At 42.1% G+C, this 26522-nt stretch overlaps 1 protein-coding gene across 2 annotated transcripts in view; it reads left to right on the forward strand.

Moving 5' to 3' along the window:
• Positions 1 to 26522, forward strand: part of LOC129718770 (protein unc-80 homolog) — a 64286-nt gene that overhangs the window by 19797 nt on the left and 17967 nt on the right. Inside the window, exons 2-13 of one of the 2 annotated variants that reach the window (XM_055669819.1) lie at positions 10221 to 10451; positions 11421 to 11447; positions 17720 to 17740; positions 17816 to 17961; positions 18032 to 18194; positions 18260 to 18470; positions 18533 to 18876; positions 19038 to 19234; positions 19317 to 19713; positions 19774 to 19886; positions 20057 to 20074; positions 20282 to 20429. In XM_055669819.1, the coding sequence (XP_055525794.1) occupies positions 10305 to 10451; positions 11421 to 11447; positions 17720 to 17740; positions 17816 to 17961; positions 18032 to 18194; positions 18260 to 18470; positions 18533 to 18876; positions 19038 to 19234; positions 19317 to 19713; positions 19774 to 19886; positions 20057 to 20074; positions 20282 to 20429 (1932 nt within the window). In that variant the 5' untranslated portion in view covers positions 10221 to 10304. The remainder of the gene's footprint in view (positions 1 to 10220; positions 10452 to 11420; positions 11448 to 17719; positions 17741 to 17815; positions 17962 to 18031; positions 18195 to 18259; positions 18471 to 18532; positions 18877 to 19037; positions 19235 to 19316; positions 19714 to 19773; positions 19887 to 20056; positions 20075 to 20281; positions 20430 to 26522) is intronic. The other variant, XM_055669820.1, reaches the window with a different exon arrangement.

Here is a 26522-nt window from a genome sequence, read left to right on the forward strand (position 1 = left end):
GAACGATCGGAGCCACCACCGAGCGATGCGGAGTCAGCGGTTCATATTCTGGCCAACGTGAATCGAACGGCGGGCACAAATGTAATCGTTAGAATTAATAAAGTTAGTCTTAATTGAGCAGTGAAATGTGTCAGTAGCTTTTTTAAAAACTCCGAACAACACCCAAGTGTTAAACTCGAGTTGATCCGTGAATTTTCTGCTTCGTAAAAGCTGAATATCTGATATCCTTTTTGATAACATTTTGCATGGAAGTGTGGCTCTTGTTTATTTCTCATGCCATTTTTCTTGCCGAACGGGCTGGATTTCACCGGAAACGTTACTTCACTGCTTTGATGACCGCTGGATTCCGAACACTCCGTTTTTTTACCAGGTTTCTTCCTGGAAACAACCGTGCCTGTATCCTTGAAACAGTTGATGGTCCTGTAGACGAATAATCTGCTTAAATTCAGACATCAAAGCTTCCCCCTGATCTCGATGTTAGTCAATCCTTTTAGGTTCAAGACCCTTATTTGTTTTCTATTCAAACCCATTGCAATTTTCTTGAGAGCGGAACTGAAAGCTCACTGTATTTATTTAGAAAATAAACAGTACACACGTTACTCTCTCAAAACATGCTCAGATGTTTGTCATGCTGTGAAAGAAAATACAACGAGGGGCATTCGAATACGTGTATTACTCCTATGTTGCCACCCTGTATAATAGCGATAAATTGATGCAATGTACTTGAAACGTGGTGATTTTTGTCGTTATAATGTTGTTTATATAAGCCGTGTGGACAATCCATTTAAAGTTAAGGATCCGCCCCTCGCGCTTTTTAAATTGTTAATAACTTGTATACAAGCTTATGCGTTTTTGCACCAATAACAAGATTTGGCATACATCAATAACTTAAACTTATTAAAGACTAACCGTATTACTTGGGTTCCTTCGATCCATTCCTTCGGTAACGTCTCATCCTCCCAAATTCTAATAATCACCTAATGTAGCACCCTAACCAGTGCTTCACTACAATGTTTCAAGAGCTCACATGGTAATTGATCGCCGCCAGCGGGTTTGTTGTTTTTCAACCTGCCAATACCCTCCTCAATCTCCTGGAGGCTTGGGGCCGGGAACCTCTCGTCATCTGCACGTTCCTATTAGATTGATTTCCGTACCACCTTCGTCTGATGTAACATCGCCGTTGATGTGGTCATCGCGGTACTGTTTCCACCTTCCGGTCACCTCACACTCCCTCGTCAGGAGATTTCCTTCCAGGTCGCGCACATATGGTACATAACCTCTAGCCGTAGTGCTAATTCCCCTGTTTGCCGAATTATTCATACCAAAAGTTTGGGGGTTCGAGCTGTTTTCGTTCCCAAAGCAGGAAAAAGACATAAAACTACTTCTAGAGCTTTTTAATTTATCAGTCTCTCCGAGGTTCTTTTAAAGTAGAAACAATAATGGACGACTCTATGAAGTCAACGAGCTTATTAAACTTTCCTTTCGGTAAATCGACAAATCGCTTCAAGCCAAGAAAATTGCTTTGGTTGTTTTTCTTGATATTAAAGGAGCATTCCACAATGCATCCTATAGTTCAATGCTTTCCGCAATGTAAGCGAAGGGCTTGAATAACTGTAATGAATAGCGGATAATGGCTTTTAAAGAAAGTACTTTCACCCTTATTGTGCCCTTTAGTAGTGGACGAATTCCTCGAAAGGCTAGCAGAGCTCGGATATGAGATGATTGGCTACGCAAATGATGTAGGCGTGATAGTTCGTGGGAAGTTTGATGACACTATATCCAATCGGTTACAAACTACGCTTAATGCGACTTAAAAATGGTGTAGAATGTGAACCCTTCTGAAGCTTTTCTAGTACCTTTTACTAGACGAGAAAGATAAATTTGAAACAGCCTACTGTAATTGAATTTAGAGATTTAGTTTTCGGAAGAAGTTAAGGTAAAACAGTGTTGAAGCCACAAATGGCCGACATCGAGCCACCAATCGCCACAATCGAATTTTCAAAGGCACAAGACTCGTAAATAATAGATGCGTTCCATGTGAAACCGCTACTTTATGTTTGCTTCACCGCATTAAACATAAAATAGCGTTTTTATTGGTGACGCATTAACTATTACCGAGTCTTGTGCCTTTGAAAATTCTTAGTGGTGGCACGGCATCGGCCTCCCTAATACCCCGGTGTTACTTTAACACAAAACTGTACTAGAGCTCCTATCTAGACACGGATAGTACAAGGGTACAAATACCCTATGAGTCTGTAGTAACGCTATGGAGACAACATGGAGACTACAACCAAAAACTATCCATTGTATTTATTCGGCAATAGTTCGTTCGTAATTCAAGTATGCTGCACTTACACTATCCGCCATAAGTTTGGAATCGCTTTACTGAGTATTGCAACACCCAGTTTGAATAATGCAGCACCCCGAAAAGTTTAGAATCACCTAAAATGGGCAGATTTATATAACTCCATCTCTTGATTCCGGAAACCTAGAGAGTTGTGGTCTTCAGCAAAGTTGCTCAGGAGATCAAAGGCTTGTGATTGAAGGAGAGTATGGTTCGGAATTCAGCCACAACGCAGCGCTAATGTGCATGTAGTTTTAAGCGTTTCGAACTCAATTTACCCAAGAATCCCACCATTTAAAGCGCTGCGATGCGGATGCGGATATGTGATTACGGATGCAGATGTAGATGCGGATGTCAATTTACATGCGGATGTTCCGCATCTACGGATGCGGATGCGAATATTCGTAGCATCCCTTGTATTTTATCTTACTTATTTCGCTTGACCATGTCCCTCTTCAGTGCAAAAGTTATTGAAGCGAGCAGCAAATGCACCAAGGAGAATTTTTCTACAAAATTTTAGGAAGCGATATTTTTTCTCGATATCATGGTATGATGCGGATGCGGATGCGAATGCGGATATCCGTAACATCCCTAAACGACGGAACACGCCGTCGGCTCACATGCAAGTCGAGTGGTTCTCTGTCGAGAGAACGTGATCGTCATGAAAATGACCAACATACTGGACCTATCCACTACTCAGTTGTATGAGTACGAAACGATAGCAATGTCCGACAACGACTCAGAGGCTCATTCTGTGCCGAACACGCATCAGTATCGGACGTGTTTGGTGATCGGTCCGATAGAATATAAAACAAAAGACGTGTGAACAAGTGTTGGCATTGTTTGCCTGGTCGAGTGAAATAAATCCGGTTTCAAGGTCGCGCCTTTGTGCAACTGTTTCGCATCGTGACTGCCAGCTGGTGCGTAAGCCGATTTTGCTGCTGGCTGAATTGTGCTACTGCAGTGTACGAGACACAAAAGAGGAAAAAGAAGAAGCCATCAGTTGACAGTTGAGTTGTATCGCTGTGTGGAGTGATCTCACACCTGGCTCGCTGCTGGTGGCTGTTTGGTGCTGCTGTATTGGTGCTGCTGGCTGTAACGGCTGCAACTTCGAACGATCGGACAACCAACCTTACTGGAAGGGTGAAGTAAAAAGGTACGTGCTCTTGTCGGCGCTAGTGCGCTAGACTTAGCGGGATGGATGTAGATCCCTCGCCTCCCGCGCCACCATCCCCGATCCCCTCTGACACTGACCCTTCTGTTACCCCCTCCCCTGTTCATTCTTCAGTCCCCCCTCGCCCCAGGCTTTACCCAGACGGAGCCCAGGGCAGCTATACTGTCTATTTTTGGCCAAAGGCGGGACCGAAATCGAAACAGCTGAACCTCTTGCAGATTTCTAAAGACCTGACGAAGGAGTACAAGGGCGTGACCGAAATTTCCAAGGTCCGGCCTAACAAGCTCCGTGTCGTGGTCAGTAACTTGAAAGAGGCCAACGATATAGCCTGCTCTGAGCTCTTCACACGCGAGTATCGCGTTTACATACCCGCACGAGACGTGGAGATCGACGGTGTCATAACCGATTCGAGTCTGTCCGTCGAGTGTATATTGAAAAGTGCCAAAGGGTGCTTTAAGAACAAAACCTGTCCCGATGTAAAGGTGCTCGACTGCAAGCAATTGCGGTCAGCATCGATCATCGGTGGCAAAACAGTATACACTCCGTCAGACTCGTTTCAAGTTACGTTCGCCGGGTCAGCGCTACCAAGCCACGTCTCGATCCACCGGGTTCGTCTCCCTGTGCGATTATATGTGCCTCGCGTCATGAACTGCCTGAATTGTAAGCAGTTAGGCCACACCGCCGCCTACTGCTGCAATAAGGCACGTTGTGGCAAGTGTGCGGATGATTCCTGCAGTAAAAATGCTGAAAAATGCATTCACTGTGGGGAGAGTCAGCATGAGCTCTCGACATGTGCGGTGTACATGCAGCGCAGGGATAAAATAAATAGGTCTATCAAAGAGCGTTCGAAGCGTTCTTACGCTGAGATGCTGAAGAAGACCGTTACCACTTCTCCCATTACATCAAACCCTTTTGATCTGTTGTCCTCTGATGAAACCGATTCTGACGATTCACCAGCGGGAACATCTTACGCCAATCCTGGGGAGTCTAGAAAAAGGAAAAATATTTCTTCTCCTAAACTTCCCAGAAAAGGTCCTAAGATTTCTCAAACTGAAATGAAAGTTACAAACAAACCAAACAGTGCTGCGGAAAAACCGAAGCAAACTCCTCCTGGGCTTGCAAATTTAAAGTCCCAGAAGGAGTTCCCAGCACTGCCAGGAACATCTAAAACCCCAGTTGTTCCTTTTGCACTCCCAGTAGATGGAACAAACTCTGGATTAGTGAAATTTTCTGACATTGTGGACTGGATTTTTGAAACTTTCAATGTACCCGATCCAATTAAAATTTTTCTTACAGCATTCCTCCCAACAGTTAGATCATTTTTGAAGCAGTTGACTGCCCAATGGCCCCTCCTTGCAGCGATTGTATCCTTCGATGCCTAATTCAACTGCGTATGTGAAGGATTCTATCTCTGTCTTACAGTGGAATTGTAGAAGTATTTTACCAAAAATTGATTCGTTTAAAGTTTTGATAAATAGAAACAAATGCGATGCATTTTCCCTTTGTGAAACTTGGCTTACTTCAAATATTGATCTCAACTTCCATGATTTTAATATTATTCGCCTTGATCGAGACACCCCATATGGAGGAGTACTTTTAGGGATTAAAAAGTGCTATTCTTTCTATCGTATTAACCTCCCCTCGATTCCAGGCATCGAAGTTGTCGCATGTCAAATGACAATACAAGGTAAAGAGCTTTGTATTGCCTCAATATATATATTCCTCCCAGAGCACAGGTTGGGCAACGGCTGCTCTTTGATTTAATAGAACTTCTTCCCTCGCCACGTTTGATTTTGGGAGACTTCAACTCTCATGGCGTGGCTTGGGGTTCCCCTTACAATGATAACCGCTCCTCTTTAATCTATAACCTTTGCGATGACTTCGACATGACTATTTTGAACAACGGTGAAATGACACGTATCCCGAAACCTCCAGCGCGCCCAAGCGCTTTGGATCTATCCTTATGTTCGACGTCGCTACGGTTGGATTGCACATGGAAGGTAATCCTCGATCTTCACGGTAGCGACCATTTGCCTATTCAAATTTCAATTGATAATGGTTCAACTCGCACGCGACCAGTTGACATTCCGTATGACCTCACACGGAATGTCGATTGGAAGTTATACGAGGAAATGATTTCAAAAGCGGTCGATTCGATTCAACATCATCCACCACTTGAAGAATACAACCTCCTCGCGGGCTTGATTCTCGACGCCGCGTTGCAAGCCCAAACGAAGAAATATCCCCGCGTAACGATTAAAGAACGGCCTCCCACTCCGTGGTGGGACCAAGAGTGCTCCGATGTCTACACGCAAAGATCCGACGCGTTTTTGGCCTACCAGAAGGGAGGTATACCTGGCGACTATTTACGGTATTCGGAGCTTGATACCAAGCTTAAAAGCTTGGCTAAAGCAAAGAAACGCGGATTCGGTTCGTGAACGAGACGTCGAGGGAGACATCGATGAGCACTCTTTGGAACACAGCCCGAAGAATGCGGAATCGCGTAACGGTCAACGAAAGCGAGGAGTCTTCAAGTAGGTGGATATTTGATTTTGCCAGGAAAGTATGTCCGGACTCTGTTCCTGAGCAAAATATTGTTCGCGATACGTCTCCGGGCCACGACGCGATAGAACCACTTTTTACGATGGCAGAATTTTCAGTTGCCCTCCTGTCCTGTAACAATAACGCGCCTGGGTTAGATAGAATCAAATTCAACTTGTTGAAGAATCTACCCGGCAATGCCAAAAGGCGCTTGTTGAACTTGTTCAATAAGTTCCTGGAGCAAAACATTGTACTGCAGGATTGGAGGCAAGTGAAGGTGATCGCCATCCAAAAACCAGGGAAACCAGCTTCTGATCACAACTCTTATAGGCCGATTGCAATGCTATCCTGTATCCGGAAATTGATGGAAAAAATGATACTCCGTCGTTTAGACCATTGGGTCGAATCAAATGGCCTACTATCGGATACTCAATTTGGCTTCCGCCGTGCCAAAGGGACGAATGATTGTCTTGCGTTGCTTTCAACAGATATTCAGCTGGCGTATGCTCGCAAAGAACAAATGGCGTCTGCGTTCTTGGACATTAAGGGGGCTTTTGATTCCGTTTCTATTGACATTCTTTCGGGTAAACTTCACCGACAAGGATTTTCTCCAATTTTAAAAATTTTTTTGCACAATTTGTTGTCCGAAAAGCACATGCATTTTACGCACGGCGATTTGGCAACTTTTCGCATTAGCTACATGGGTCTTCCCCAGGGCTCATGTTTAAGCCCCCTTCTTTACAACTTTTATGTAAATGACATCGACGAATGTCTGGCAAATTCATGCACGATAAGACAACTTGCAGACGACAGTGTAATCTCTGTTACAGGAGCCAAAGCTGCCGATTTGCAAGGACCATTGCAAGATACCTTGGACAATTTGTCTGCTTGGGCTTTACAGCTAGGTATCGAATTCTCTCCGGAGAAAACTGAGATAGTAGTTTTTTCTAGGAAGCATGAACCTGCTCAGCTTCAAACACAATTAATGGGTAAAACGATTTCTCAGGTTTTGGTACACAAATATCTTGGTGTCTGGTTCGACTCTAAAGGCACCTGGGGTTGTCACGTGAGGTATCTGATGAAAAAATGTCAACAGAGAGAGAATTTTCTTCGTACAATAACCGGACAATGGTGGGGAGCCCATCCAGGAGACCTTATAAGGCTTTACCAAACAACGATATTGTCTGTTATTGAATACGGGTGTTTCTGCTTCCGCTCCGCAGCAAACACACATTTGATCAAACTGGAGCGAATACAATATCGTTGTTTGCGTATCGCCTTAGGTTGCATGCAATCGACCCATACGAAGAGTTTGGAGGTCTTAGCTGGAGTACTACCATTGAAAAACCGCTTCTGGAGCCTGTCTTCTCGAATTCTTATCAAATGTGAGGTCTTGAACCGTCCCGTGATTGAAAATTTTGAAAGGTTAATCGAACTTAATTCTCAAACCCGTTTCATGACATTGTATTTCAATCACATGTCCCAAAATATAAACCATTCTTCGAATATTCCAAATCGTGTCGACTTATCAAATACTTCTGATTCTACTGTGTTTTTCGATACATCCATGATAGAAGAAACTCGTGGAATCCCGGATCATTTACGCGTGCAGCAGATCCCCAAATTTTTTTCCAATAAATATCGAAACATCAACTGCGACAATATGTTCTACACTGACGGATCACTTCTTTTTGGGTCCACTGGCTTCGGTATTTTCAATAACAATTTAACCGTCTCCCATAAACTCGATAATCCTGCTTCTGTTTACGTCGCAGAATTAGCTGCAATTCAGTACACCCTAGGGATTATCGAAAAAATGCCCAAGGACCATTATTTCATCTTTACGGACAGTTTCCATTGAGGCTCTCCGATCGATGAAAGATGTTAAGCACTCTCCGTATTTCCTGGGGAAAATACGGAAACATCTGAGTGCTTTATCCGAAAAACCGTTTCAGATTACCTTAGCGTGGGTCCCTTCTCACTGCTTGATACCGGGCAATGAGAAAGCGGACTCTTTGGCTAAGGTGGGCGCAACAAACGGTGATATTTATGAAAAACCAATTGCCTTTAATGAATTTTTCGCACTTGTACGTCAGAATACGACCATCAGTTGGCAAAATGATTGGACCAGAGGGGAACTGGGAAGGTGGTTACATTCCATAATCCCCAAAGTGTCGACGAACCCGTGGTTCAAGGGGTTGGATGTAGGTCGGGATTTCATTTGCGTGATGTCCCGGCTTATGTCCAATCACTATAGATTTGACGCGCATCTCCGTCATGTTGGGCTCGGGGAAAGTGGTATCTGTGCCTGTGGTGAAGGTTATCACGACATAGAGCATGTGGTTTGGTCATGCCCTGTACACCGTGACGCCAGGTCTAAATTAATAGCTTCCCTGCAGGCCGAAAGTAGGCAGCCGGCTGTTCCTGTTCGTGATGTCTTGGCGAGCCGTGACCTATCCTACATGTCCCTTATATACGTTTTCCTGAAATCCATCCACGCCCCAGTTTAGTCCTATTCCCTTCCGCCTACATCCAACCAAACGACACGAACACGTTAAGACCCCGGATCCGGAAACACCACTTAGACCCGCACGATACTCTCAGGTCCCGAGTGAGACAACCCAATATGCCAGTCCGTAATATCTTGGCCCATCAGCGGAACATATTCAATAGGCTGCTTACCTATGGCGATAGAAAACCATCAAACAACAAATCAGTGCTTTTAATGCAAAACATTCTAGCTTTAAGTTAGATTTAGTTTCAGCTCGTAGTCGGCAGCGAGGATAAAAAATTTGCTTTTAGTTATTAAGATACTTTAGAAAGTAAGCTACCAGATATAATTGGCGCCGTTAAACATTAAATTGTATTTGTGCCGTGTCAAATAAATTATAGATGAAGAAAAAAAAACGACTCAGAGGTTGCTTAGCATAGCAGAGGTTCAGATTTAATCTTCACGTCCGTGGTGTAGCCGGCTTTCCAGCCGGCCAGTTTCTAGAACTGTGTGAGGTATATAATCGGCGACAGAATAGAGCATACAGGTAACAACACTACTCCCGATTACCAGCGTATCCGATCTGCCTAAGATTTCAATCGATGCCTGGTAAAACTAGTCGCCAAATTGAGTAAATCGTGTACGCAAATTTGTCGGGGAAGAAATGCAACGACTGGCAGTTTCGTTAATTTCGACAATGCTTGTTGTTTAATAATTCATCGAATTCCTTAAAACACATTTTTTTCCTGAGAATTTAATCGTAGGACAAATTTCGATCGATCAGTACTAATGGTTGCATTTTTAGATATTCATTTTACATTTTACACTCGTTCTTTTTCGTAAGACTCGTTTTCGTGAAAACCATTAGGAAAAACTGTCAATATATTTTGTTTTTTAGGCAATTACACTATTAAAACGCTGCGTTTTTGTAGGTCGGTTGTGTTTATAGCGTTCCTATGAAAAGGTTAAGCTTAGAATCTTTAAACACGACATTTTTACATTTTGTGTACGTATCCCGGGCAGGAGAGCATAACAAAATCATAACTTATCAATAACATATTTAGTTATGAGGACTTATCGTGTTATTCGAAAGATATTCACGTTTCAAACGTGCATATGAAAATGTCATAAAATTTTGATATCATATCTCGCTATGCCTTCAATGAGATGTTTGAGATGATTTTAAAATATCTGATTGAAAGTAAGTTTTTAAGTGAAAATAGTTCGATATTGATTATTTATAATGTATCAGTTATGCATTCAGTGTTCAATAAGTTGAAAATATCTGAATCGGTTATTTTCGTGATTTTTAATGCAAATTCTTGGTTTGTTATTGAAATATCAAGCTTTGTTGTTCATATAGTCTTGAAGGAACAATATTTTGGTATTATTTTTTGTTATTTTACCAACTATGTAAACCATATTAAGATCAAAATGAGGTGTATTTCCCATATCTGGTTGTGATATTATAGTGATATTTACTCCTGCTCGGGATAACATTTTTCACCTTTATAACTCCTCCCTCCGTTCGACGGCAGTATTTGAAAAAAAAATCACGCATATTTGCCGAGCTCATAAAGCGGTCAATGTTTCCGACTATCTTATCATGAAAAATCAATACATCTAATATTGTTCCATCGTTTGCTTCGTTCACGATTTGGCTCCACAAGCTGTAATAAATACCGCTCAAACTGCTACTACTGCTGCTACTGATGCTGCTGCCGCTACTGCTATAAATAGATGCTGCTCGAGACATGGCGGCTTCTAACGATACCACCAGCCCCATCGACGAGGGACTGCAGGACCTGGGGGTGCCAGTGCCAGTACAAACCTTTCTCTGGCAACAGATTGCTCCCTTCATCCGTCCAAAACTGGGCAAACTTCATGAAGCTAGCTGCATGGTAAGCTATATATTTATTATTCTTTGATGTATTTTTTGTTACATGTCTTAACCACCTCCGTCGATAACAAATATCCCTTCCAAATTTTGATTTTTGATCGAGCGTAAGAAATAATCAATTTTTTTCTAGAATTGCTGTACAACCTATTTACCCGATTGAATGGATTTTTACCGCTATATATTGGAGCTTTTTCGTCAATAATTGGATTTTTGTCCCATTGTAAATTATAGCTGTATATTGCGCCTGTCTGTGTACACAAAAAAAATCTTTTTATATTCTGTTTTATTACCATACGCAATAAAACTGGCTTAACCGAAAACTGTGCATAATACAAGATTCGTTTTCATGCTAAGTTGATATGATAAAATCAAGACAAAAGTCATTCGCTATCGGGCAACATAAATATATGCGTGCATCAATTAATAGTGATAACTATTATGCTACTAAAACCGAACAGCAAACAGTGCTTCCTGTGCAAAATAGCATCATTCAACAGCTCCTCGCTATATCCGTTCATCGCTGGTCGTGAAATATAGTGCCGACGGATATTATTATTCAATTATTACCACTTCACACTCTGCTTGCCAGCTATATGCCAACAAGTCCTCTACACATTGGCAGTTCTGAAATGTTGTTCGGTGCCAAGTTGCCCATCGTTCGAAATCCATACTGAAACTATTATATACCGGCAATCCGTTTTATTGCGATCCAATGCTGGTTGGAATCAAAAGAGTAGTAAAATCGATTTAATCAGACTAAAAATTGCGTCCATGAGTAAACAGTAGAAGTGCTCTTCGTTCTCGTTTTCATGTATATATAATTCTCTGATGTGTAACCTGTAAATAATAACTGAATGTGTTTTCTTCCAAACCATGTTTCTATTTGCTTTTTCTTCACACTGTGCATAAATACAATGTTTCGGCAACTGCGGTGTTCTCATACTATTAATTTAAATAATTGTCTGTAAAGTATTGTCAACACGCACCTGGACATCATGTAAGTGTAAATAATGTGCCAGATTTTTACATGTTTTAATCCTCACTAAGAATACCTAATATCCCAAAATATGTCGCTTTTTAACCAAATGGTCGACGATTTCTCGGCGTTTCCTTGTATGTCGCATAAAAAAACCATATATTTTATTCCATGATAGATGGGTGTAGCAATGGTCAACTTAGATAAATTTGTAAACGAAAACTAAACACTAGTTTTAAAACTATATAGTTACGAAGAGCTAGAATTATGCAAAACTTAAGAATATTGTTTGTTTTTTTTTTTTTGTTAATTAAAAAATTACCAAAAAGAGTTCTTGTTTGATTCAGACACTGGAATTATTTTTCGCATAACTTGTCAGACTTTACAGAAAAATTTCAGCATGTTTACGACATAAGCACACGAAGCCAATAAGGTCAGTACCGCAGTACTTATCGCTCGTTTGCAGTTGAAAGTGTAGTGATAGCCACAGCCATGGCGTAAACACTGAATCGTGTTGCACTGGTGCGGTTTTTGTATAGCAACACGATACGACGTGGTTTGCTTCACCAACCACCTAGTCTTAGTGTTAGACAGACGGTACGAAGGGCGAAACTTGAAACACCGAAGGCAGTGTCAGTGTTATATGATCGCCACTGGTGCCTTAAGCTTCGGCAAACACCGGCGCCGGTGGATCTAGCTTCGGAAAACACTGGTCTCACGTAAAGAATAATATCAACAATGTGAGTATATTTAGGAACATTTTCCTTCGCATTAGGCCTAGCAGAGCCATATGGCAGTGACCGAGGTGTTTCTACGAAGTTCAAACATTCGGCTACGGTGCTTTCACGAAAGTAAAGCCCTCGTTTCCGGTGTTTGCCGAACCTTGAGGCACCAGTGGCGATCGTATAACACTGCGGTGTTTCAAGTTTCGCCCTTCGTGCCGTCTGTCTTACACCAACACTGAGTGGCAATTGCTAAGCACGCCTGGTTAGCCGTCGCTGCTAGACTTTTTCGTCCTTGAAATACTGTCGTCAGGAACGATGGAAAAAATCACTTCAGATGTGTTGGCATCGTCGTCAGTATGCGAGTAAATCAGTATCGGCGTTGGTACACTCTCTTCGTCTTCCTTCTTACGATATATTTCTTATTGTGAGTGTACACTGTACACCAGAACACGTGGTCCTCAATGTAAAAGAAGCAAAGCAAAGCTTTGGTGCTACATTCCGATTCGGAACTTGACCTTCTCTGTTTATTTGTACACGGACTTCGCAGCCGACTATTTAGTGTACAGGACAATTGCGGGGCTAGCGCTACGATCCTACTGACACTAACAGTTTTCTCCCGAGACGAGACTCGAACCTACGACGACTGGCTTGTTAGGCCAGCATCGTACCTCGAGACCATCTGGGAGGGCAGGTTCTCAATGTACACAGCTTGCTGTTACTCAGTCAGCATTATATTCTCCTGTTGCTTCCCTTCCTTCCCCTAACGACGGGCATATGGAGAGAAAATCACAAAGAGCGACTCGTTTCTAAAGCAGGTATTAGACGAAGAAAATATTTGCTATTTTTCAATACAGATTCAATTTTGTGCAAATAAAAATCGTACCAAAAATAGCAAATATTTGCTTCGTCTAATACCTGCTTAAGAGCTAATGTAGTCTAATCATGTATCTGTTTTCACCCAGAAACCAATGCACGAACCTGCTTGATTAGTTTTGTTGGAAACCCGTATCTAACCAATCAGATGATAGAAGATTCAGAAGTTGTCGCCATGTTGCTCGGTTCTGGGCTGTGTTTCGCCAATTCCCCAGGCGTCCCATCACCCGCAAGTCTTCTTCGATCTGGTCGAGCCATAGCGCACGCTGCGCTTCTCTATTTCTGGTGCCGACAGGCTTGCTGAAGAGAAGTGATTTCACAGGGTTGTCATCCGGCAACCTTACTATGTGACCGGCCCACCGCAACCTATTGACTTTCACCAGGTGTGCGATAGGGTTCTCTCTAAGCAGCGCGTGCAGCTCATGGTTCATACTCCACCGGGAATAGACCGAAGCACCTTCCATTTGAAAACTCCAAGAGCGTTAAGGTTTTATGTTGATTCCATAGAGGACTAAAATAAACCTAAAACTGTGTTTTAGGTTTTATGATTCCATAGAGGACTACCGGTCTTATCAGGGTTTTGTACATTGTTAGCTTCGTGCGTCGTCACACTCGACTCGAACGAAGTGTCTTCTGAAGTGAAAAGTAGGCTCGATGTCCAGCCTGAATGCGTCTCTGGATCTCTTCGCTGGTGTTATTGTCGGCGGTCACCAGTCACCCCGAATACACGCACTCGTCAACCACCTCAAGCTCTTCGCCGTGTACAGAGACTTAAGTTAGGAGGCTGATGTTGTTCTCCTTGGAGCCTCTCGCTACATGCGAGCGTTTTCGACGCATTTATTCGCAATACAATCCGTTAGGCCTCGGCTTTCAGTCGGGTCGGGTAAGTTTCCTCTGCCGTCGCAAAGTTACGTGTTGTGATGTCAAAGTTATCCGCGAAGCCCAGAAGCTGAACAGACCTTGTGAAAATCGTGCCCTTCGTTTCGATGCCCGCCCTCCAGATCACACCCTCAAAGGCAATGTTAAACAGCAAACAGAAAAGTCCATCACCTTGTCTCAGCCCTTACGCGATTCAAAGGGACTCGAGAGTGTCCCCGAAACACGCACGAAGCACATCACTTGCGCCATGATGGCCTTGATCAGTCGAGTCGGTTTATCCGAAAATCCGTTGTCATGCACGATCTGCCATAGCAGTTCTCGATCGACTGTATCATCGGTCGCCGTGAAGTCGATAAAGATGTGATGTGTAAGCACGTTGTACTCGCGACATTTCTGTAAGATCTGTCGGATTGAGAAGATCTGGTCTGTGGTAACACGGACCCCATGAAGCCCACTTGGTACTGACTCACGAGGGTATTTTATAGGTGGCATTGATAAGTGAGATACCGCGGTAGCTGCGGCACTACAGCTTGTTGCTCTTCTTGTAGATGGGACAGACGACTCCCTACATCCACTCGTCTGGCAGTTTTTCATCTTCCCATATACTGAAAATGACTTATTGCAGCTCTCTAGCCAGCGTCTCTCTCCCATGTTAAAAGAGCTCGCTCGACAGTCCGTCCCGATCCCACAAAGAACTTCATGAACATCGTGGGCTGGTACTCGATCATCTGCTGTTGGTGCTTCTAGGTCAGATCCTGCTCCGCTTTTTTTCCTTGTATCGCCATTCAGGTGTACGTCGAAGTACTCCTTCCACCTGTCGACCACCGCGCTGGCATCCGCGAGAAGGTTCTCATTCGCGTCGTTGCACATGTCGGCTTACGGCACATAGCTTCTGCGAGACTGGTTCAGCTTCTCATAGAACTTCCGCGTATCACTGGCACGATACAGCTGCTCCTGCACCTCATGTTTACGATCCTCTTGCTGACCCATTTTCGTTTGCGAATCGTGGTCATGTCGTTTCGTGCCCGTTTTTAATTGGTCTTGTTCTTTCACGTTGACCTGCCCAGGTATAACGCCCAGGTCCGGTTCTTCTCATTCACCGCTACCTGGCACTCCCCGTCATACCAGTCGTTTCTGCTATTCGGTGATTCCACTCCTAGTGTCGCCTTTGAGAGGCCGCCGGATAGTACCGCTTCGAGCTGTTGCGCGTATTCCTCCATAGTCTGGGGGTCCCGGAGCAGCTTGATGTTGAGCCGCGTGCTTCGGCGATGTCACGCGTGGTATACGGTCGACAGTTTTGAGCACAAAATTACCGCAACCAGGTCTGAGTCCGTGCTCAAGCATAATCTGCCATAACTCGTTGCAGCTTACTGAGTCATATACCGCATTGAAGTCTATAAACAGATGAAGAGTCTTCAAGTTTACTTCTCTGAACTTGTCAAGGACTGGTTGTTTGTCTTCGGCCCAAACATTTAGGATGCGCCAATGGATTGCGCGTAACAGCTACTCACTCTCGACTTTGAAAAGTACGACTGAGTCCTATCCAGCTGCTTTGTGATTTTTTAGTTCTTTTTCTTCTCTAACCTCATCCAAACTTGGTAGATTCACAGTTTGTTTAACCTCCTCTTTTACTCGCCTGCTTCTGTCGATGGCTTTTTTCTCTTCGTCGCTCAACAACACCTCAAAATGTTGTCTCTAACGCATGGCCACACCCACTTTATAGCAACTTCTCGTTTAGAGCCTATAGAAGCATAGCACCGCCTCCACCAGAGATCATTCGCAGTGCTCGAGTGTCTTGCGTTAATAGAGTCTTTTTTTGGTCACTCTAGTCTCACCTCTTAATACTTCTCGTCGAACCACGTGTTTTATGTTGTTCCTGCGGGTGTACTCAACACCTCTCACGCTGTATTGCTGACCGTATTGCGGATCGTACCGTACCACTACTGTTCGCTCCTGAGTCGACGTTAGGCCTTTAGAAGGACCATTCCTAAGGCTGCGGCGAATTTCACCAACCTCAGGTCATTCATATTACTGGAGGCTGTGTCTACCAATAATGAGACGGAAAAACTGCGTACGTCCAACCTGCGCGTCTGTGTCCCCAATGACGATATTTATATCATGTTTTGAACACTCTTCGTATGTTTCATCGAGGAGCTCATGAACTCCTCCTTCACGTCGTGTGTCCTTCTTTTGTCGTTTGTCAGTGCGTATACATTGATCAGACCGTAATTGAAGCATCTGCCCTTGATTATCAACACGCATAACTAAGCACTGATGAGCTTCCAACTTATGAGACGCTTGATCTGTTTCCCTTGCATGACAAAACCTAAGCCTCGTTTACATCTATCACCGACACTGTAGTAAAGGTTCCGATTTCCCCGTCTTCGATATCCGCACTTCCTGGGTGGCTGCGACATCCACATTCACCTCAACAGTTCCCTGGCGAGCCACTTTTAACAATTCCCTGAAGTTCCAAGTACCGAGTGTCCAATCATTGTCTCGTTTCGTTCGCATGGGTCGATACCGATTGTTCCGATTTGTAATAATGAGGATAAAATGCGGCAAGCAACAATGACGTGAATGTCGGAAGAGCAACCGACGAAGATAATATTAAGAAGAAGAGCCCGATATTCAGTGACTCTGTGGTAGACCCCGTACTCGTTGGATGTGTGGTGAGGATGAGTACGTCCGATGCTTGAGACTATTCTACAACTTCCATTTGGTAATATTGTTTTCCTGTTGCCATTTTTGAATCTCCGATCCTCATGAAAATAGGTTATAGGGTTCATTTCTTCAGAAACCAAATTGGGTTAGAAGCTTCATACAAAATTTGCCTATGATGACGAGTTATATCAGATTAAACTGTTTCGTGTTGCAGTTGGACTTCATTCAACTGAATAGTTTCGGCCTAGTTACAGACCTGTTTGAAAATAGAACCAATAGACCATCTCACCGAATCTCTTTAACCTCACTTTTCTGACAGTTAGTGGTAACTTTGTTTATTTAAAGGAAATTTTAATCACAATTGAAAAGATCAGCTATAATTGAGAACTAAACAGCATCGCCCGAAGGTAAACAAAGTTACCAGTATCTATCGAACTCAGATGCGTTACGTCACCGTGCGATGGTTTACAATTCAAAGTTGCACGCTCTGCTTGGCTTCACAGATTATATTGAGGAAATAGGTATCAACTGCAAAATACTTGAGAGATATTAGAATATTTAAATTAGAGGTAGCAATGTAAGGTTGAAAGATATGAATATTACTGAGGTAGTTGAGGAATGTGTGTACCTTGTTAGCATCGTAAAAATGGCAACCATGTCACGAAACGAAGAGACGAAGAGTGGCTGCAAGCACTACCTTTTTGGTTTGCTTAGACATACAATTAATAGTAAGTAAGAATTATTGTTTACATTCACTCATAGCATTGGGAGTGAGGGTGGCCGATACCAGCAGTAGATTTATGCAGTCATCATTTTTAAGACATACATACAGATACCAGGTAGGCTCATGATATAACAAGAATGGCAGTCTTTATGACAACCCCACAGTCTATCAGAAATTCAAAACCTCCAACAATATTACTAATGCTTCAAACCATTACACATTAATGTTTGCAATTTATGTATACAGCATTTGTGTTTGTTTGCTTTGTTCAATTCGTTTATGCTTTTGGGATACTAGGTATTGCAAATAACCATCGCAAAAGTTAGAAAGCAAACCTTAAAACAATAAATAACATTTTTTATTTTATTTTATCCTCAATCACAATTTCATACAATCTGCCGCTCCATTTGCATTTGTCACTCAAACAGGAACTGAAAGAAGCTTGTAAGGTACGGAGATTTCTATCCGAGTTCGGATAATAATATTCAAAGCTTTATTCTATATTTTTCAATTTATCTGTGCAGTCTTTCGAGAAAACGCTTGTTCAAAACATGTTCTACGGCCTCTCACCATCACTCGATTCTGCACTAAAGTCCATCCCCCGGTGGAGATTGGTTCAAGCGGCACTACCACACGTAATGCATTGCGCTGGTGCCCTGATGCATAATCGGTACGAACCAAACTAGCTGTTTATACTTTCTATATGAGAAAAATAACCGGTATATTCCCAATAATTGCAGCGTGAAGGACTTACAAGCGTTGGGTGCTGCTGAAACCAAAATTTTGTACACCTTGCACTGGATTTTGTTGTTTGCTGCAGAAGAGTGCGCTGATGATGACATGGAAGCCAACAAAGATGTCAAAAAACAGCAGAATTATTTATTTTCCATACCAACTATATCGGTAACGGGGAATCTTCAGATAAGACACCTACTTAGAAACTTGTATCGAAAATCATGTATTTTCAGCTTTTTGTTTACTCGTTTGCTCCAATCGCACACATGCTTAAGGAATCAGACTTTCAAAACATCCGTCTAGAAAATGGTCTCAAAATGTGGCAAGGCATGTGGGAGTATCGGGCACCAAACGCGCCATGTTTTACTGCACCAGTCAAGCCAAAAGCTCGAAACTTCCTGAACTCCATTAGTACTACCCCCTCGGTAGAAGTGTTTTCCCCTAGTAAGTAACGATTCAAATAAACCTACGCATGCGAGTGTCATTGCCAACAAACATTCTCGTAGAAAAACTGGAAGGTGTACATCAGGGCATTGATTCACCACCCAGCATTTCGTTCTCGGACACTCCTAAGCATGACGATGAAATGTCTTACGTTTCTTCGCCCAAGGACTCCGTATTTCCGGAAACGATCCCGGAAGAGGCCTCCAGTGTTGAGGAAGAACGTGTCGTAATATTTCAACTGCCAATGGGAGTCAACACTACGGATCCTTCTTTTTACACCGCCGACGCCAGCCTGTTGCACCAATCGACAAGCCTAAGAGGAGCCAAGCCACCAGCCCAAATACATAGAGAACGGCCCGAGAAAATAGCGACTAAATTCGACTTTGACCGAATTGAAACACTAAGTGTAGGTAATTTAACTCTTTGAGGCAAGCGTATTTAAAAGGAATAGTTTTTATTAATTCGAAGTAAATGGGATTCTGTTTGCCCTCCAAGAGCCTGCCTCAATGAGTCGAGTTGTTTTATTATCTCGAGCGGATAGAAGCACTATAAAATTCCGAATTCTAGAGAGGCGACGATTCCAAGCCCAAGACAAGCACCTCAACAGAACGCGAATCCTTGGAGACAGATCCTAAGTCTCCGCAGTGCACTAAAGGTGACGTTGCTGCTGCTACCTTTCTAGATGTTGCCGTGCTACGCTGCTTATTTATTTCGCATTGGCAAGAAGACGGAGTGTACTGGAGTTTGCATTATCTGAACAATAGGTAGACGTTTTTTTGTTATCATAAAAATATTTTAAAGGTGACTATGTTCTGAAAATATACTAAACCGCAACTATTCGTTCAGATTACGCGACATAAGTGAAGAGACATCCATACCTCCTTCCCAGCCTAGACGACGGTCTAATTCACTGCCGATTCCACAAATAGAAATTTCCTTATACCAAGGACCAACTAGCAGCAATCGGGATAGTCCCAGCATGGGATCAATAAACAAAGACTACATTGAGGTACCAGAGCCACCAATCAGTGCATTACTAATTGATTCACCTTATCATGCGCCAAAATCACAGAGCGACGATCAGAGCACCCCAACAGCCGAGCGGAAGGGTAGTGAGAAAAAGCGTCGTGTTAAAATGGCCGATTTGAGAACGCTAATCGAGACACGAATTCTATCGAAATCAGACAGAGGATTGGAGAAGATCGGACTCGAGGTTACCAACGGAAAACGTCTACAGCATCTGGTTAGAGATTGTTTAAGAAAATTTAAGTAATAATATATGTACGAACGATACGTTTTGCAGGATTGTCACAGAAGCTTGGACACTGGAGAAAAACATCTTTCTAGATCTGCTTCCTTGATATCCCGCGCACCGTCAACAAATCTAGTCAAAGGAAAAAGCATGCCTAGCCTTAGGTAAGCAATGTTACAAACATGATTTGACTATTTGAGTAATTTTAGCTACGTGCTTTATGAAATTAATACATCACGTGTTTATTCAACTTTCTGCGATCTGCACTTTCTAACTGTTTTATCAACTCAACTGTATCTAAAAACTACTTTTCTGAATGAATCAATTATACCAGCTGTCTTCTAGATAGCGGGTAAGTCTCTGCAATAGCACCATACCCTAACACCTTAATGCACCGACAAATATCTGCATCCAATACTTATCCAACATTTCTAGTGCTTCCATATTGGCCAAAGATTAAAAACAAATTCATGAATTCAGATAATTATTTCATAATTTTTCCCCAACCCCTACCTAAACAAAATTTTATTTCTGCTTATAATAATGGGACAACTGTTAGGTCTCACAGGTACGTAGAGCCACCCAAGGTGATAAAGAATCCGCAGCCTCCCGTGAATCCAAAAGCTCCCCAGTCGATGCCGCGGTATCCTATCATCACAGTGACTGAGCATACGCCAACTCCGTCGCCAGACTACCTCAAACGACAGGTATGTGTCAAAGTCAAATAAATTTAGTTACTGAACGCATAAATTGATCATCTACTTCCGCTAACAAATTGTGGTTACTTACGATTCAAATAACTAGCCTCAAGAGACGGGATTTTTACATAGAAAGTGATTCCCCAACCTTGTTTCAGATTAAAGATGGGTAAAATCATTTAGACAAAAAGAGACTTTGATATCGTATTCGATTTTGCGGTGTAGTTACCCCGGAACTACACTGTCTACACCGGAAAGAAGCCGATGTAATTCGGGAAACCAATACCATATAACAATGACTTTTACACACGCAAATATCGCTAATATCAATCCTCTATCATTTGAACTACTAACTGATTCGAAACTTGCCCCGATTCCACGCCGAAGAATGTTTCCGATCAAAACAAACGATTAGCAATTGTTAAGGCAAGGCAAGGTAAACAAAATTCAATTTCTCAATTAAAACCAACTTCAAAACACAATTCTCCAAGCGTACCAGTGAAGCATAGTTTACCTACTCCGTTGCATACCCGTTTAACTTATGCACAGGTTACAGGTAGCTCGAACATTATACCGCCTAGTGTTGGTAGTTCGAAAATGACCGTTAATATGGGTAAGCAAAACACGCTAGAAAATAATTGTACACATATTTTTTCTAATGTCAACTGCCTGGGGCCTATTACGGCAGGTAAACTTTCTTTTTTGCAACAGGCGATGTTCGATCTTATGAACGCCATGTTGCAGGCAAAATCAATGTTTGAAGCCATTCAAATAGGCACAAATTTTACTATTAAAATTGTTTCTAATTTAAAATTTGGCAATGATTTTAAATAAAACAATTAAAATATTAAATTGGAATGCTCGCTCATTGAAGGCCAATGAGAATGAGCTTTTTAATTTTTTAACAGTGAATAATGTGCATATTGCAATTATTACTGAAACATTTTTGAAACCTAACATAAAATTAAAATATGATCCCAATTACGTGGTTCATAGATATGACAGAATTCAGGGTTCCGGCGGTGGAGTTGCAATTGTTATTCATCGCCGAATCAAACATCGAAAGTTATTGAAACTTTGGGAATTGAAGTTCAAACTGAACTTGGGATATTATTTATTGCCGCAGCATATTTACCATTTCAATGCACACGCGGGCACAAAAATTATTTGAAAGGTGATTTACGAAAACTCACCAAAAATCGTTCGAAATTTTTTATAATCGGCGATTTTAACGCCAAACATCGTTCATGGAATAATTCTCAAAGTAATTCCAATGGCAAAATTTTATTCAATGATTGTTCTTCAGGATACTATTCTATTTTGTCTCCGAATAGTCCTACATGCTTTTCTTCTGTAAGAAACCCTTCAACAATTGATTTGGTGCTTACAGATCAAAGTCATGTATGTAGTGATTTGATCACACATGCTGACTTTGATACTGACCATCTTCCAATAACTTTTTCTTTATCACATGAATCAGTTTTAAACCCTATGAGCTCTGTTTTTAATTATAACAAGGCGAATTGGGAAAGATACAAAACTCATATTGAGAGAAATTTCAATAATGAGCTTGATTTGCAAATTTCATCAATTTCGTCAAATTTCACTTGAGCCTTTGGAACAGAATTATTCCTGGCATCGACAATTGCACATTTTAGTGCTTCCAAAGCGGAATCAATATTCACTTCGAATATTGATTCCGCTTTGGAAGCACTAAAATGTGCAATTGTCGATGCCAGGAATAATTCTGTTCCAAAGGCTCAAGTGAAATTTGACGAAAATCTTCAACTTCTAATTCGTTTGAAAAATGTCCGCAGACGTCAATGTCAACGTTCTCGTGATCCTGTTTTTAAAACTATTTATAAAGATTTACAGAAAGAGATTAAACATAGATTTACTCTTCTGAGAAATCAAAATTTTGAGACTAAAGTTGAAAAATTGAAACCATATTCAAAACCTTTTTGGAAGCTGTCGAAGATTCTTAAGAAACCTTCAACGCCTATTGCAGTTTTAAAAGATGGTGAACGTTTTCTTGTATCCAATGAACAAAAGGCTCAAAGACTTGCTCAGCAGTTTGAGAGTGTTCATAACTCAAATTTGAATTTTGTGAGTCCAATTGAAAATGAAGTCACATGCCAATTTGATTTAATTTCTTCCCAGAATTTTTTACCTGCAGAAATAATTGAAACTAACTTGAATGAGATTAAATCAATTATTAAAAATTTCAAAAATATGAAAGCACCTGGTGACGATGGAATCTTTAATATACTAATCAAACATCTCCCTGAGAGCACAATGGAATTTTTAGTGAAAATTTTCAATTGCTGCTTCAAAATTGCATATTTTCCCAAATTATGGAAAAATGCAAAAATTACTCCAATTTTAAAACCGGATAAGAACCCAGCTAAAGTTTCAAGTTATCGACCAATCAGTTTGCTTTCTTCAATAAGTAAACTGTTTGAGAGAATTATTCTTAACAGAATGATGTCACACATCAACGAAAATTCAATTTTTGCAAATGAACAGTTTGGATTCCGCCATGGGCATTCCACAACCCATCAATTGCTCAGAGTTACTAATATGATACGAGCTAACAAATCTGAAGGTTATTCCACTGGAGCTGCTCTTTTAGACATAGAAAAAGCATTCGACAGTGTTTGGCATAAAGGTTTGATTGCGATATTGTAAACTTTTAATTTTCCAATTTTCCTAATCAAAATTTTAAAAAAATTATCTTACTGATCGAACTCTGCAGGTTGTCTATCAGAATTCAAAATCTGATAGATTTCCTGTCAGAACAGGTGTACCTCAAGGTTCAGTCTTGGGCCCAGTCCTGTACAACATATTCACTTCAGATCTTCCTGATTTGCCTCCAGGATGCACAAAGTCATTGTTCTGCGATGACACAAGCATTTCCGTAAAAGGAAAAAGTCTTCGTGTCATATGCAGTCGATTGCAGAAAAGTTTAGATATTTTTTCTTCCTACTTGCAAAAATGGAAAATCTCTCCCAATGCTTCTAAAACTCAAATGATAATTTTTCCGCATAAGCCTAGGGCTTCTTTCCTCAAGCCAAACAATAATCACGTTGTCAAGATGAATGGAGTTGTTTTAAGTTGGTCTGACAAGGTTAAGTACTTGGGACTAATTTACGATAAAAAACTTATTTTCAAAGAGCACATTGAGAGCATACAAGCCAAGTGCATCAAATATACGAGATGTTTATATCCTCTCATTAACAGGAATTCTAAACTTTGTTTAAAGAACAAACTTTTGATTTACAAACAAATTTTTAGACCAGCAATGCTTTATGCGGTACCGATCTGGTCAAGTTGCTGTTCAACAAGGAAGAAAACGCTCCAAAGGATTCAGAATAAAATTCTGAAAATGATTTTGAAGCGTCCTCCTTGGTTTGGTACACTCGAATTACATAGACTTACTGGTGTTGAACCATTAGAAGCTATGTCAAATAAAATTATTAACAATTTTCGACAAAAATCGTCGCAATCCACAATTGCTACGATAAGCTCTCTTTATAGCCAATAAGTTAGCAATTAAGTTACAATTGCGACAACAAACAAATCCTAACAATTAAAATTACAAATTTCTAACAGTGTTGAGAAGTCACCATTTGTGATTGGACACACATACTCATTCTTTACTAATATTTATCATAAATACTTAAGCTACTAACAAATCCCCCCCTTAAAAAAAAAAAAAAAAAAAAAAAAAAAAAAAAAACAAACGATTACTTCGTTGTGTGAATAATAATGCGCTTGTTGAACACGAGCCAGGAAGAGCCAGTTGCTGTGAACCTAAACATGGCGACAGTTTTTCAAAGGTGGCAGGGAAAGTGACTTACAGACATCTGAGAAGAGAAAAAACCAATGATGGGGAAGTTACACTCCCCCAGAAACGTACTCGCTCTGCCCGGACCAACTCCACCAGTTTTATTCCCGGAACGACGGTTAAGCATTACTTCGGGGAATAGCTTTTGTGCTTGATGCAACCTCTTTACTTTTATAACCTGGAGACTGGCGCTTAGCTACCACTGGCGTGCTGGTGCTTGATCCTTCATACACGTTACAGCTCCAAGACAATCTGAGACGCGACTGCAGCATCCGCGCTCTAGATGTCCGGGCCGTCGCACATCCTCAGAACTAGGTTGTCCGGAATAGTGCCGTGCCCGCTGACTGCCATCATGTCATATGAGCACGCAAAAACGTGGGCATGCGAAGCAGACGTGTTTGTTGCCTCCACACAATGTTGTAGCATGTCATACGAGATAGTGCTGCAATAGCCGATAAGGCCCTCCTACAGATAGAGTCGACGTGGCGCCCACACGTGAGCTAGTCGTCGACCATAACCCCCAAGAGCTTTAGAGATCGCTTTGAGGTGATGGTGAAGTTTCCGACGCTGACCACCGCCTGTTGCTTCGATTTACGATTGTACACGTGCTCTTTTCTCATTGCCTCTTCGAATACTTCAACATCGAAATGCAATGTTTTCCACCGGAGGACGGTCGAAGTGTTGGCACTACCCGTCACTTGCCGCCTCGTGTTGTTGTCTACACTACAGCAAATCGACTGGTAATCGATATTAGTGTAGCCATCGTCTACCCTTCAGTTCGTAATCAGTCCTGGGCTGGAAATCGTCATGTCGATGATCGACTCTGCATCATTTCTGTTGTATGTACATTTGGTCCCAACGTTGGCCAGGTCTAAGTTGAGCTTTGCCAAAACCTCCAACTGGATCTGACCACTTTATAATAATTTAACGCTAACGTAAGAACTACCACAATAATCGCGAACACAGACGAAACACGACGAGTGATTACACAATACACTTATTGCTCTTACAGATATAAAAGGATAATATTAACATTACCTTTCGTCTACCGGTTTCGAGGTATACATTGCCCATCGACAGGACGAGATCCCATGTCCAACTGGTTAAAATTCTCGTACGTTGTATCGCACGCGTCGAAGAGAGTGAGCTGGAGATTATTTTCTCCCTGTTGTCGAGGTGAAGAGAAATGAGTTGATCGGCGCATCGTCATCGTTCACCAATGGTTGTTCTGATCTGGGGATCTGACCCCTCTGGTTCGAAAAGTGAATTTCCAACTAAACAGCCCAAACGTTGCTCGTCGTAAATATGGCCGCCATATTGGACTTATCCGCAACTGGACTTATCAAACCCGACCATCTCTACCTCCTGGGTCAGATCCCTTTCAGAGTCGGATTGACTCAGTGGCCACCTCCACCCCACACTTCTCTTTGAGGGCTTGCTCAATATCAATATCAATTACCCCTGCTCTCCGCCTTCTTGACCTTTGGCGGACGTTTTGTTGCCGCTCCGTTTTGGCGCTTTTCTCCTTCCTGATACCTTTTCTTACTACGGTAACCCATGGGTTTCCCGCAGTCGCCGCTCTGGTCGACATTCCGGCCCTTGAGCCTGTTGGTGTGCTAGCTCGCGATGCTAGCTCCACCAACCGCTTTTTCACGTTGTTGGGGACCGTTTCCCCCGGGGACTGCCTCATTCGCTCACTGACCTGCCCTATAGAGCATTCGGATTCATTCTTGTTTATTGGGTCCCCCTTCCAGCCGCTATCCTTGTCCATGATACAGTGGTCGCCTATGTGGCCCAATGTTGGTCTATGCCAGTAAGGTCATGGCTAGGGTAGGTCGTTCATAATGATTTATAAGCAACTATGACGCCCCGACCGACGTGAGTCAGGAAAGAGAATCTGGTGCTAAGACTGATTCCCACCATCTGATCACTCTCCTACCAGATTGCCACCAGGCAATAAACGCAGAACGTTTCCTGACGGCCTGCTATGTTTTACGGGATGGAGAATCCTGCTCCAGGTACCACCTCGCCGTTTCAAGCCACTGTCACGTGACTTCACTAGGGTAGATCAATGTACGTGCTAGCACAGAGATGTGGTACTATAACGAAGTTCGACTCAAGTCCGTTTTCTTCACTACCAGTTCTTTGAATTGGCACCTTACTATCATCGGCTCCAATGGGCAAATTAGCGCATTTTAGATGATGGGAGCGACACTTTGCGCCGTCGGAGATGCATACGGCTATTTGTGGCGTTT

The sequence above is a fragment of the Wyeomyia smithii genome, chromosome 1 (genome assembly GCF_029784165.1).
Source record: "Wyeomyia smithii strain HCP4-BCI-WySm-NY-G18 chromosome 1, ASM2978416v1, whole genome shotgun sequence".
Classification (NCBI taxonomy): domain Eukaryota; kingdom Metazoa; phylum Arthropoda; class Insecta; order Diptera; family Culicidae; genus Wyeomyia; species Wyeomyia smithii.